Source organism: Danio rerio, chromosome 7 (genome assembly GCF_049306965.1).
Source record: "Danio rerio strain Tuebingen ecotype United States chromosome 7, GRCz12tu, whole genome shotgun sequence".
NCBI classification, from domain to species: domain Eukaryota; kingdom Metazoa; phylum Chordata; class Actinopteri; order Cypriniformes; family Danionidae; genus Danio; species Danio rerio.
Window position 1 is genome coordinate 13,621,091 of NC_133182.1, and position 13,910 is coordinate 13,635,000.

At 34.4% G+C, this 13,910-nt stretch overlaps 1 protein-coding gene across 4 annotated transcripts in view; it reads right to left on the reverse strand.

The window, feature by feature from the left end:
- Positions 1-1,660: 1,660 nt before the first annotated feature.
- spg21 (SPG21 abhydrolase domain containing, maspardin) overlaps positions 1,661-13,910 on the reverse strand; it is a 14,667-nt gene continuing 2,417 nt past the window's right edge. For 3 of the 4 annotated variants that reach the window (NM_213395.1, XM_073906366.1, XM_073906367.1), the window contains 7 exon segments: positions 1,661-2,227; positions 4,963-5,103; positions 7,524-7,631; positions 10,114-10,222; positions 10,296-10,441; positions 10,532-10,612; positions 13,649-13,810. In NM_213395.1, the coding sequence (NP_998560.1) occupies positions 2,102-2,227; positions 4,963-5,103; positions 7,524-7,631; positions 10,114-10,222; positions 10,296-10,441; positions 10,532-10,612; positions 13,649-13,810 (873 nt within the window). In that variant the 3' untranslated portion in view covers positions 1,661-2,101. 4 annotated transcript variants of the gene reach the window in all.

The window sequence follows — 13,910 nt, forward strand, 5'->3', positions numbered from 1 at the left end:
AAAAGTTTTTGCACAGGCCTATCTAAGGGTTAATGGTGCCAACTGATGATCAACAGTGAAAATTACAAATTTGACCTCTTCCCAAGAGAAAAATCCACCAACAATTAAGTATGCATGATTACATGGTGTCAAGGCTTTGCAGTCAAAAAATGACAATATAATAGAAGTCAATGGGGCAAAAACACCTTAAATGGCCCCCCGCCAATTTGAGTTTGAGACACCTGGTCCAATGTATTGTAACTTTTATTTTACATGTTATTTTAAATCTTGACTTCTGAAGAACCTTCTTAAATTTGTTTGCTTGCCAAAAAGCTTTAATGGCCCGTTCGTTTAATATTTTTTATTGTGTGAACACTTTTATGAAGACTTGAATAATTTATACTGTGTAGCTGTAAAACTGATTTATACACAAATACCCTTTACAAATCTCCATAGGGAAGAAAATAATAATTATTAACAAGCCAAGAGGTAGATATATAGATAGATTTGTGGCCAATGCTGAATTATATGCTAAATTAAATGATTTAATTAAATTGTAGTAAATGAGTAATGATGATCTTTACCTGGCTTTTGTGGTTAAACATCTTTATTTTTTTAAAGTAAATACAGTGCTTCCCACAGGTTTGAAGTTTACTTGCGGTAGGAACCTGGATTGAAACATGCCTTTTACCCACATCACATTCATAAATAGTTTACTAAATGCGACAAACAAAGCATAATTAGATTTTAAAGACTTTCTTTTATTATTATCTGCTTTAAACCTTTTCTTTTCAGTGGGTTAAAGTACAACAAAATCCACTTATCTCTCTTTTATGCTATTCAGGAGGCATGTGCACCCACTGTAATGTAATGTGTATTTATATACACATTACATTACATTACAGTGACAGGTCAAATCTGCTTCTCTCTATCTCTTATTCAAGTTCAGGTTGCTTTATTGGCATGACATTTTGTACAGCATTTTAGAAGTATAAAATATGTAATATATTGACATCAAACTAATAAAATATACAGCAAATCAGAAATAAATGACTGAAAAAAGGAATAAAAACAGAAAATATCTTTAATAATTACAAGAATAATTTAAATAATGTAAAAATTTAAAAATTATTTAAAATGTTTTTATTTAAATCAGACAAATGAGTTGATTACCTATTTCTAAAGGTGTACAACTATTCTGCAGCCAGTTTGGATGTAATTTCATCCTCAGAGTATTTAGTTAAGTTTTTTAGAGTCGTTTAGATTAAAGAATTGATTATTTAATGTCTCTCTCGCCAGCTTAGAAAACGAAACAACAACCAAATCCTGGACATTTTAGTAGATTTAAAATTGCTGATCAGACGCAAAAAGGTATGGGTCTCTGGGTATGCAGAGTATGTGAGACTGAAAACGAGCAGTATGTAACAGGTAAACGAGAAGATTTTCCACTAAATCGCTTGTGGATGTTTTCTTATATTGGGTGGACACAAAAAAAAAAAAAGTGTAAAAGGATGATAATAATCGTAAAAAAAAAAAAAGTGTCACCAATTATACTCGGGCAGCCATTAATATTACTGGCCCACTCAAGTAAAGTCTATGTGTGGGAAGCACTGAAATAATGAAACGTTTTTTTTGTTTTTTTTTTAGATTAGATTTTCAGGACAAGAAAAAAATGGCATTCTGGCATTGAAACAAATTTCATTTTATATCAGTGCATGACTCCAAACAAACAACAGCAAAATGACATTAACAAACGCTCATAAAAACGAACCCAATACACAACAGAAAAACAACACCAACATACAAAAAGGCAGAAGATTAAAGAAGAGGAGTAAAAAGTGCTGAATTCAACACAGACGTGCGTTTTTATATGGTGTAATAAGGCAACCGGGTCAAAATATGGCATTTCATGAAAACCCTATTATCTATGAATTCACTTATTTACAGTCGGTCGTAATACTTATCAAAATATTGTTGCTTGTTTTTTTTCGTAAAAGTAAAAATAGGCTCATTCAAAGTCCGTTCACATTTACCAGAGCATATATGGTAGAAAAACAGAATACCAAAACGTGATCTCTGATTGCTGTGTGTCTGAATCCGATCGTTCACAGGATGTGTATCTCTACGATTCGTCTTCGCTCTCGCTGTTATTACTAAGATGTGTCCTCTGCACTTCCAGCTCCTCCGCGCTCACCATCTCCGGACTGATAGCTGCGTAACGTGTACCGTGAAACTGACGCAGATGTATCTGCAGAGTGAAAACAGAAAGCCATAAAAAGATTTCAAGAGATCACACTTAGCTAATGATTGATTGTAAAGCTTATTTGGCATGCTGTCCCGGGAGAGAGCCCTGAGCTCATAAGATCCTCGAGCCCGGAGCTCCCTCCCGTTTGCAAGGCGAGAGAAGGATTCTTCTAAATGAAAGTTGCTGACATAGGGAACTTAGGGTATTTATAGTGGCTTAGGAATCGTCTGATTGGTGAATCATGAATTGGATAATACGGGACCAGCCGCAAGCAATCATAAGCACGTGATCCTCTCCAAATTAGTTTAAAGTTGTTTTTTTTTTAAGATGTTAGTATTAGTATTGTTAGTTTTTAGGATATCTATAAGTAATTGTGCTCCAAAACACTGACAAAACTCGCATTTAGAAGATATAAACATGTAAAGCTTGTAGTTTGTCACTTCCGCCTATATAGATCAATGGTTTTATTCACATCACCTCATACTTCAGTTTCTCATCAAATCGTGACCAATCAAATGAGTCAAATCATTAGAAATGTGAGAACAGGCGGATTACCGTCCTGCGGTGCGAACGACATGGAATATGCGACGTGTGTGCCGCAAACATGCAAAATGATCTCAACTGTGTTGGCCAATCAGAAATCGATTCTTATTGGCTGTTAGTTGTGTAATTTTATAGTTCGTCAGAGAGAAAAAAAATATGATTTTTAACAATTTTGTTAAATTGTTTTATAAACTTTGTTGTTTATAAAACAATTTAGCTAGAGCCATCAAATTTGTTGTTATGATTATAACTGAGGTTTGGACTTCCCGTTTTCATAGAATAATGCTGTGTTCAAGGGCGAGGCAGTTGCGCAGTAGGTAGTGCTGTCGCCTCACAGCAAGAAGGTCGCTGGTTCGAGCCTCGGCTGGGTCAGTTGGCGTTCCTGTGTGGAGTTTGCATGTTCTCCCTGCGGTACAGGGACATTGCTCTCGACATGCGGTACAGGTGAATTGGGAAGGTTAAATTGTCTGTAGTGTATGAGTGTGAGTGACAGTATATGGATGTTTCCCAGAGATGGATTGCGGCTGGAAGGGCATCCGCTGCGTAAAACATATGCTGAATAAGTTGGCGGTTCATTCCGCTGTGGCCACCCCAGATTAATAAGTGGACTAAGCCAAAAAAAAGAATGAATGAATGCTGTGTTCACACCAGACCCAGCTTGCGTGAATAAATTGCGCTATTTGCGCATAAATAGACACATGAACATTTTGAGTTGACTCACTTAATTCGCGAGGCAAATTCGTTTAATTTTTGTATCAAATTCACTTCACAAAAGATGTGGATTTGCGTTATAGGCAAGCCTTTTAATGATGAACTCACAGAGCCTGGTGCATCTCTGAAGCATCTAGTGGTCTCAGACACGGAACGAATATATGCTGTTTTTCAGCCTTCCTAAAGCACAGCTATTACCTTAATAAAATCCATGTTAGCTATTTAGCAAGGAAACTATAGTCACTGGGCAGATAGAAGCCCTGCCCATGACGCAAACCCGCATCTATTGTGATGTGATTTTGACATGCGAATAAAGCGAACTTGATATGCAAATGAAGCGAGTAAACTGTTTGACTTTGGGACTGTTGCGTGTGGCGTTCACTCCTGCCCTTAATAATTACTTTCAATTGATCTTGTTTGTCCTTTTCAGTTTTCTATTGGTTAATCTGGTGGCGTCAGGCCTTTAAAACGAACGGAAGCGGACTTCTACGGCCCTCATTCCTCCACGCCACCACAGTCTTTGACGGCTTTATTGTTGTGTTCTCCTTTATGCTTTCCTTTTGATATTTGTTTAGAGTGGGGAGCTCCAACCTGCTTTAGGTTTGTTTGGTTGTTCTTTATTATGTTGTTGGGCTCCCCATCTCTTGTCATTTTGGATTGTTTTGTTGGTTATGTTATGTTAATAAATAATTTAGCTGGAGCACTTTGGCCGTTGTTTATTATGTTACGTTGTCTTTTGGTCACGAGTCTTATTTAAGTTAGGGACCGTAACAGGGACATATCACCACTGGCATACATACTGGCAGCTTTAGTATTACATTTATATTTTCCAAGAAAGGCATAATGCCGTGTTCACACCAGACATGGAAACTCAAAATATTCACATGTATTATGCATATTTACGTGCAAATAAATCACGATATTCATATAAATAGACACCTGAACATTTTAAGTTTCCACGTCTGGTGTGAACGCAGCATTATGACTTTCTTGGAAAATATAAATGTAACACTTAAGCCGCCAGTAGGTGGCGTTATGTCCCAGAGTCACTCATTGAGTCATTTATTCAAACAAATTATTCAAGGAGGTGGATCTATTTAGCAACAAGTCACGTAACTAATGTAACGCACACTGTAGAGTAGGCGAAAAACAGAATATGACAAAATAAATATGTGAATTCAAAAGGTAGTCAGAAAACACATGGTCAATATGATGAATGCACTACATCCAGATTAGCTTCAAATTACACACATTAACAGTATTATACATCAATACAGCCACTGTGTTTTTAAATGGATCACTGATTTGATTCATTCAATATCGCACATTCCTACTTGAACACTGTTTACTACAGTTGCAGGAAATTCAAATCTTCTTTATTTAGTGCAGAAGAAAATCAGACATTCGTTTGGAACAATACAAGTAAGTAAATGAATGACAATATTTTCATTTTGGTTGGTGTTGATCGATTAAATGTTACTTACTTGTATGTACAGGTTGACTTCTGCGCTTCTGCAGAGATAAGGGAAGTTCCCGCCAGTTTTGAGGTGAGCTCTTCTAGCATTGGGGTACAGCTTATACATCTCTTCTTTTGCCTCCTGTGACAGGGCACTCTGATCAAACACCTGAGAGAAAAGAAGAGAGAAGTATTTATTTTAATATAAATATAATTTGAGGCTGCAAATTTAGTTATTTGGTTGAAATGTTATGTATGACTATATGTACAGTTGAAGTCGATTATTAGCCCCCATGTGTACGTTTTCCTTCATTTTTGTTTAATGGAAAGCAAATTTTCTTCAGCACATTTCTAAACATAATAGTTTTAATAACGCATTTCAAATAACTGATTGATATTTGCTTCGCCATGATGACAGTAAATAATATTTTACTAGATATTTTTCAACATATTAGTATTCAGCTTAAAGTGATATTTAAAGGCTTAACTAGGTTAATTAGGCAAGTCATTGTATAATGATGGTTTGTTCTGTAGACAATCAAAAAACAAATATTGCTTAAGGGGGCTAATAATATAGACCTTAAATGTTTTAAAAAAAATTAAAACTGCTTTAATTTCAGCCAAAATAAAAAAAAAGACTTTCTCCAGAAGAAAAGAATATTATAGGAAATACTGTGAAATATTAGGAAATATTTAAAAAAGAAAACAAAATTCATAGGAGGGCGAATCCTTTTGTTTTATTTGTTTAGTGACGTTTAGTTTAATATTTGATTTATTCTATAAGGGTTTGATGATATTTCTCCCTCATTTCATTTTTAAAATATTGTCATTGTGATTGTTAAACAGTATTGATAAATCAACAGTATGATGATTTATTGGAAAATCAATTGAAAATCATTTATTATTAAATAAAAAAAAAAATATATATATATATATATATATATATATATATATATATATATATATATATATATATATATATATATATTATTATTATATATTTATAATTATTAATATATATTAACTCCTCTATAGGTAAAATATTGGTATTGTGTTGTCTGAAGAGTATTATACACATAAGCCTTTTTAGGTATTTTATAGGAGGTAAAATGCTTTAAATTACTTTTCTTTTTTCTTCTTCTTTTGAAAGAAATGTCATCAATAGCTTGCAGAATAAAACCAAAAAAATATTTTACTCAAACACTACCATCAAAAGTTTAGGGTCAGTAGGATTTTTAAATGTTTTAAAATAAGCTTCTCCTGCTCAACAAGGCTGCATTTGTTTCATCAATAATACAGTACACATTGTAAAATGGTATTGCATTATAGAATAACTGTTCAAAAGTAGTTTATTACTTAATTAATCATTTATTCCAGTGATTTTCGAGATTAATGTTCAGCTTCATTACTCCAGTCTTCAGTCACATGATCCTTCAGAAATCACTGTAATATCATTTCTTCTTCTTTTTATTATTATTATTAATGGTAATAGTAAAAAAGCAATAATGACTGGAGTAATAATTTGAAACTACATACAATAAGAAAGTTATTAACACTAACAAATGTTTTTTTTTTTTTTTTTACATTAATGTACAAAAAAATGAAGAAAAAAAAAAAATGACCCCAAACTTTTGACCGGTAGTGTAGGAAAACAATTTTAAGCAAACTAAATAAATTATTTATAGCAATAAAAAAAATATTTGATTATTTATTTTATTTATTTTAAATATTAATATTAGTTAAGAGCAACACGGTGGTGCAGTGGGTAGCATGACTGCCTCACAGCAAGAAGGTCACTGGTTCGAGCCCCGGCTGGGTCAGTTGGCATTTCTGTGTGGAGTTTGCACGTTCTCCCTGTGTTGGCGTGGGTTTCCTCCGGGTGCTCCGGTTTCCCCCACAGTTCAAAGACATGCGGTACAGGTGAACTGACTAAGCTTAATTTTGTGTGTGTGTGCGTGTGTGTGAGTGAGAGAGAGAGAATGTAAGAGTGTATGGGTGTTTCCCCCAGTGTTGGGTTGCAGCTGAGAGCATCCACTGCGTAAAACATTCTGGATAAGTTGGCGGTTCATTCCGTTGTGGCGACTGCTGATTAATAAAGGGACTAAGCCAAAAAGAAAATGAATGAATGAATATTAATACAAAAATAATAATATTAAATAATTAAAAATATTACAAATATTAATTTACAAATATATATTTTTCCTAATTAAAAAAATGTTTGTACAAAAAAAGACACTTATGCTTCCCTCCCCAGCAAAAAACAAACACACAAATATTAAAAAAGTAATATTGTGAAAACTTTTCTATTTTAAAATGAATATTTGCAGCAATGACACAACTGATTTATCAGCATCATAACTCTTGTGTTCAGTGTCACATGATCCCTCAGAGATCATTCGACAGTATTGTGCTGATTTGGATGAAAAAACTTACTTCTATTCAGCACTAATGCATGTATTACAAGAGTAATGCATTGCAAACTTCCCATTTAAAAAAATGCTTTACAAAAGTTCACGATATTACTGTTTTCCAATCCAACAAATACAATCTTAGTGGGCAAAATAGAATTACATTTACAAGACCACCTACATCCATTATGGTGACTGCGATGTCCTTAATCTTGTGTGGTTCCACGTAGGAGTTTTGGCAGTTTAGCGTCAGTCGAGAGGCGAGTTCACTCTGGTTCAAGCTTTCCAGCTAAAACGCAAAGAAACAGGGTGCATTTTGTTGATAAATGAGGAAAGAGTGAGACAGATTTACCTTCACACATCAGTATGAAATCTACGACTAACTACATCAGCTGAGGCACGAGCACTAAAATTCAATTTGATTCATTTGTGCCCAATAAACTTTAGAGAATTAGCATGTTTATTCATTTGAGCGGATTCTGGGTCAGGTTTCATGCTCTTATAAAGCCCTATTCAGATGGTTATTGTTTCTGAAGTCAACATACTGTAAGGGATTTTTAATATTTACAGGGGATAGCTGGTGACTTTATAGCCATCCAATTGGTCTGTTTTTTCTTTCTCTCTTAAAACTCATGTGATAATTAATGATCTAATTATCTACCGTTTTATGTCTTTTTTTTGTATGAACATTGCAGTTGAGTTGATTTAATTGGCATATGAATCTACAGTGTTTAATAGAGATCAATCCAAAGCCATTTTGGGCTTTATTTATGTGAGGAATTTATTTTATTCAGCTTGTTCTTTCGAAGATATTATTAACGCTTTTTTCATGCAGTCTCTTCATTTTTTGCTTACTTTTTTGTAGTTGCTTTGTGTAGTAAGACTGAGAATATGAAATGTTGCTATTTTCTTGATATAGCTAGCACTATACTCTTATTCAATATATAAAATCTTTTTTTTTTAAATAACAAATATTAATTACATTTTTTTTTCAAGCCGACTTTTAATTAAAAAAAATATATATATATTTTTGAAAGTTTCTCATACTCATTTTTCCCCCACAAAGAAAACATACAGGGATCAATCAAAAGTAACTTTGGACTTAATTTATTGTGTTCTTTCAGTATTGTATTTAACTTCAAATCTTTTGAAGACATGTAGTGACTTTTGAAGTCATTTTTGAAGACAAACTTTTAAAGCAAATCCAGTTTTGGAGTTTTTTTAGCATAAAATAAATTGTTAAACATTATAATAAACATGTAATATACATCTATAATATTTCATAACATTTTCTCACAATGAAAATTGCCATAGAAGCTGCCATGGTGGTAAACAAATGTCATTTTCTAAATCCTTTTTGGTCACAAGTCAATGGCTACCAGTTTCCAACATTCTTCAAAATATCTTCTTTTGTGTTCAAGAGAAGAATTGCACTAATATAGATTTAAAACAAGTGGAGGGAAAGTAAATTTGAACTATCCCTTTATTGCTACATAAGACACAAAAGAAGATATTTTGAAGAATGTTGGAAACCTGTAGCCATCGACATTTATAGTAGGAGGAAAAAAATACTATGGAAGTTAATGGTTAACGGTTTCCAACATTCTTCAAAGTATCTTCTTTTGAGTTCAATAAAAAAAGAGACAAATATAGGGTAAAAACAAGTGGAGGGAGAGTAAATTTGAACTATACCTTTTGTTACATAAGACACAAAAGAAGATATTTTGAAGAATGTTGGAAACATGTAGTTATTGATATCCATAGGAAGAAAAAAAAATACTATGGACGTCCATGGCTACTGGCTTCCAGCATTCTTCATATATAAGGTTAGAACAAGTTTAGGGTGAGTAAATTTATTATTAAGACACAAAAGTAGATATTTTGAAGAATTTTGGAAACCTGTACCCATAGACATCCATACTAGGAGGGAAAAAAACTTATGAAAGTCAATGGTTACCGTTTTTTTAGCATTCTTCAAAGTATCTTCTTTTGTGTTCAACAGAAGAAAGACTAATATAGGGTTATATCAAGTGTAGGGAGAGTAAATTTGAACTATCCCTTTATCATTACGTAAGACACAAATGAAGATATTTTTTAAAATGTTGGAAAGCTGTAGCCATCGACATCCATATTTAGAGGGAAAAAAATAACTGTGGAAGTCAATGGTTACCGGTTTCCAACATTCGTCAAAATGTCTTCTTTTGTGTCCAACAGAAAAAAAGAGACAAATACAGGGTAAGCACAAGTGGAGGGAGAGTTGATCTGAACTATCCCTTTATCGTTACGAGACGCAAATGAAGATATTTTGAAGAATGTTGGAAACCTATAGCCAATGACATCCATACTAAGACGAAAAAAATACTATGGAAGTCAATGGTTACCGGTTGCCAACATTCTTCAAAATATCTTCTTTTGTATACTACAGAATATAGGTTTAGAACAAGTGGAGGGAGAGTAAATCCGAACTATCCCTTTATCATTACATGAGACACAAATGAAGATATTTTGAAGAATGTTGGAAACCTGCAGCCATTGACATCCATACTAAGAGGAAAAAAATACTATGGAAGTCAATAGTTACCGGTTGCCAACATTCTACAAAATATCTTCTTTTGTGTTCAACAGAAGGAACAGACTAATATAGGGTAAAAACAAGTGGAGGGAGAGTAATTTGAATCTCTTTATCTTAACATTTAACATGATTAAATTTTTCTATCAACAGTTTTAGACTTTTAAAAATGACATAAGTTAAAGAAGATTAAAACACTCACTCTGTCAACCATGAAGTCAATTGCGTCTGCCATTTTTGGGTCCACAGGTCCTTTGGCGAAGTTACCAAGCACAATCTTTTTGAGCATAAATGAAGGCATCAACCAGAAACTAGAAAAGGAGCATCAGAGATGAGTGAAAGATTCAACAAAGACGAAGACGAGCATTCAGTCTGAGTCTCCACCTGTTTGCGGTCCATGTCTGGTTGAAGATGGACGTGTCACTAAATGAATTGCACAGGACCAGAGAGTGAACTCGAGGCGATTTGTACGTGACTTCGGCAAATTTCTGAGCCAGGAATCCACCCAGAGAAGCACCAAACAAATGCACCTGCACCGAAACCAACAGAACGAGAGAGAAACTTCAAAAATAGGTAGTGAGAAAAGACACATTTTTCAAAGACTCTCAAATTCTCCATACCTTGTCCAGTTGTAAATGGTCCAAAAGCTTTCTAAAACCATCACAAAATTCCAGCAGGTCCCAGTAGACTGGATACTGGAGCTGGAAAACACGATTGCAAATCATGGGATAAACCAAAAGTCTCAGAGGAGAAAACACATGATAGGTAAACAAACCACATAATGCTTTCAGTTGTTAAAGCAACACTCCACTTTTTTGAAAATAGGCTTGTTTCAAGGCTTTTTACAAGTCCCCTAGAGATAAATGGTTGAGTTCTACCATTTTTTTTTATCCATTTAGCTGATCTTTGAGTCACTTTTATTCATTTTCTTTCCATCATTTTCTTGTCGGCTTTGTCCCTTTATTTATCCAGGGTCGCCACAGCGGAATGAAGCGCCAACTTATCCAGCACATTTTTACATTTTCCACACACACACATTCATACACTACGGACAATTTAGCTTACCCAATTCACCTGTACCACATGTCTTTGAACTGTGGGGGAAACCGGAGCACCCGGAGGAAACCCACGCGAACGCAGGGAGAACATGCAAACTCCACACAGAAACGCCAACTGAGCCGAGGATCGAACCAGCGACCCAACAACCTTCTTTAAGTCAGTTTAAGCATAGCATAAATTATTTAATCGGATTAATATCATTGTGCTTTCAGCTTAGCTTAGCATAAATCATTGAATCGGATTGGACCATTAGCATCTCGCTCAAACTGACCTGAGTTTCGATAATGTTCTTATTTAAAGCTTCACTCTTCTGTAGTTACATTGTGTAATAAAACAGACAGATATATAAAATGTTGCCATTTTCTAGGTCGATATGGCTGGGAACTATACTCAGGAGTGATAATATGACTTATTCTGTATAATAATTAAGGCACTTTGTTTCTGTACTATGACTAATAATATTACACAATGCTGTTACCTATCTGGGGACTATTTTCAGGTGCTGGATAATATCAGTGCTTTCTGCAGCCATAGGTAAACAAACCACTCAAAGCTTTCAGTTGTTAATGGAACACTCCACTTTTTTTTTTTTAAATAGGCTCATTTTTTTTTACAAGTCCCCTAGAGGTAAATGGTTGAGTTCTATCATTTTTGAATCCATTTAGCTGATCTTTGAGTCACTTTTAGCATAGCATATATTATTGAATCTGATTAGACCATTAGCATCTCAAATACAACCAAAGTGTTTTGGTTATTTTCATGTTTATAGCCCGACTCTACTGTACCGTAGTTATTTTGTGTAAAAAGACCAACAGAATATGAAACGTTGCTACTTTCTTGGTCGATAAGGCTAGGAACTATACTGTGGAGTGAGATTACTTATTCTGTATAATAATTAAGGCACTTTATTTTTTTTTTTTTTCCAAGTCCCCTAGAGATAAATGGTTGATTTTTTTTTAATGATTTTTAAATCCCTTTATCTGATCTTCGAGTCACTTTTAGCTCAGCTTAGCATAAATCATTGAATTGGATTAGACCATTAGCATCTCAAACACGACCAAAGTGTTTTAGTAATTTTCATGTTTATAGCCCGACCCTTCTGTAGTTATTTTGTGTAATAAGACCAACAGAATATGAAACATTGCCACTTTCTTGGTCGATAAGGCTGGGAACTATACTGTGGAGTGATGAGATGACTTATTCTGATGTAATAATTAAGGCACTTTGTTGTCGTATTATGACTAATAATATTACACAATGTTGTTATCTGGGGACTATTTTCAGGCACTACATAATATCATTGTGCTTTTTTTTTTAAAATAGGTTTGTTTATTTTTTTTTTTACAGGTTCCCTACAGATACATGGTTGAGTTTTATCATTTATTAATCCCTTTAGCTGATCTTAGAGTCACTTTTAGCTCAGCTCTGCATAAATCATTGAATTGGATTAGACCATTAGCATCTCAAATATAACCAAAGTGTTTTAGTTATTTTCCTATTTAAAACTTGACTCTTCTGTAGTTACTTTGTGTAATAAGACTGACAGAATGTGAAATGTTGCTATTTTCTTGGTCGAAGTGGCTAGGAACTATACTGTGGAGTGATGATATTACTTATTATGATGTAATAATTAAGGAACTTTGTTGCCACACCATGACTAATTATTTTACACACAGCTGTTACCTTTCCCAGAGATGGGTTGCAGCTGGAAGGGCATCGGCTGCGTAAAAAGGTGCTGGATAAGTTGGCGGTTCATTCCACTGTGGCGACCCCGGATTAATAAAGGGACTAAGCCGACAAAGAAATGAATGAATGAATGACAGCTGTTACCTATCTGGGGACTACTTTCAGGCTTTCTGCAGCCATGGTACGACATAAAAGTTTCTTAATTATTACGTCAGAGTAAATGTATAGTTCTTAGCCATATCAGCATAGAAATTAGCAATTTAGTACATGTACTGTAACTACAGTAGAGTTAAGCAGTAAATGAAAAAATGATCAAAACTTTTTGTGTGAGATGCTAATGGTCTAATCTGATTTAATGATTTATGCTAAGCTAAACGTTTGTGTAATATTATTAGTCATGGTATTGCAAAACAGTTCCTTGATCATCACTCCAGAACAAGAATACAGTTCCTAGACATATCGACCTGGAAAATAGCAACGTTTAATTTTCTGACGGTCTTATTACACAACGATAACTACAGAAGAGTCATGCTATAAACAGGAAAATTACTAAAACTCTTTGGTCATATATGAGATGCTAATGGTCTAATCTGATTCAATTATTTATGCTAAGCTAAAAGTGCTCCAGCCAGACCAAGAGATCCACTGAATTGATACTAAAATGGTAAAACTCAATGGTTTAATTCTAGGGGAATGTTAAAATGAGCATCATTAAAGCGGAGTGTTCCTTTAAACGGATAGTTCAACCAAAAATGAAAAATTCCACACTGTTTACTTACTTATGTGGCTCTAAACAGTTAAAATTTTCTTCTGTTGAACACAAAAAAAGATCTTCCTTCGTGTTCAACAGAAGAAAGCAACACAAACCGGTTTGGAAGAAGTGGAGGATGAGTAAATGATCGCAGTATGTTAGTTTCTGGATGAACTATCCCTTTAACAGATATCTGTTCCAGCAGGTCTCTGTCTCTAATTGAAATGTAAAAGAAACATACGGAGATGACACGGTAGCCCCATCCCGACAGAGCCAACACTTGCTGGAAGAAAACCTCTGCAGTGCCGCTCACGGGTGGCAGGAAGATGATGGGACACCTGATACTTTTGGGCCCGGCGTCATACAGCGACCAGACTTTACTGTCATCATCATCCACGATTATCTGAAGAAGACACACGGGCAAGAATTCTCACAAATATGCTAGATAAACGTAACAATGATTTTTACAAATTATTATACACATAGTAACTTACACTTTCAAC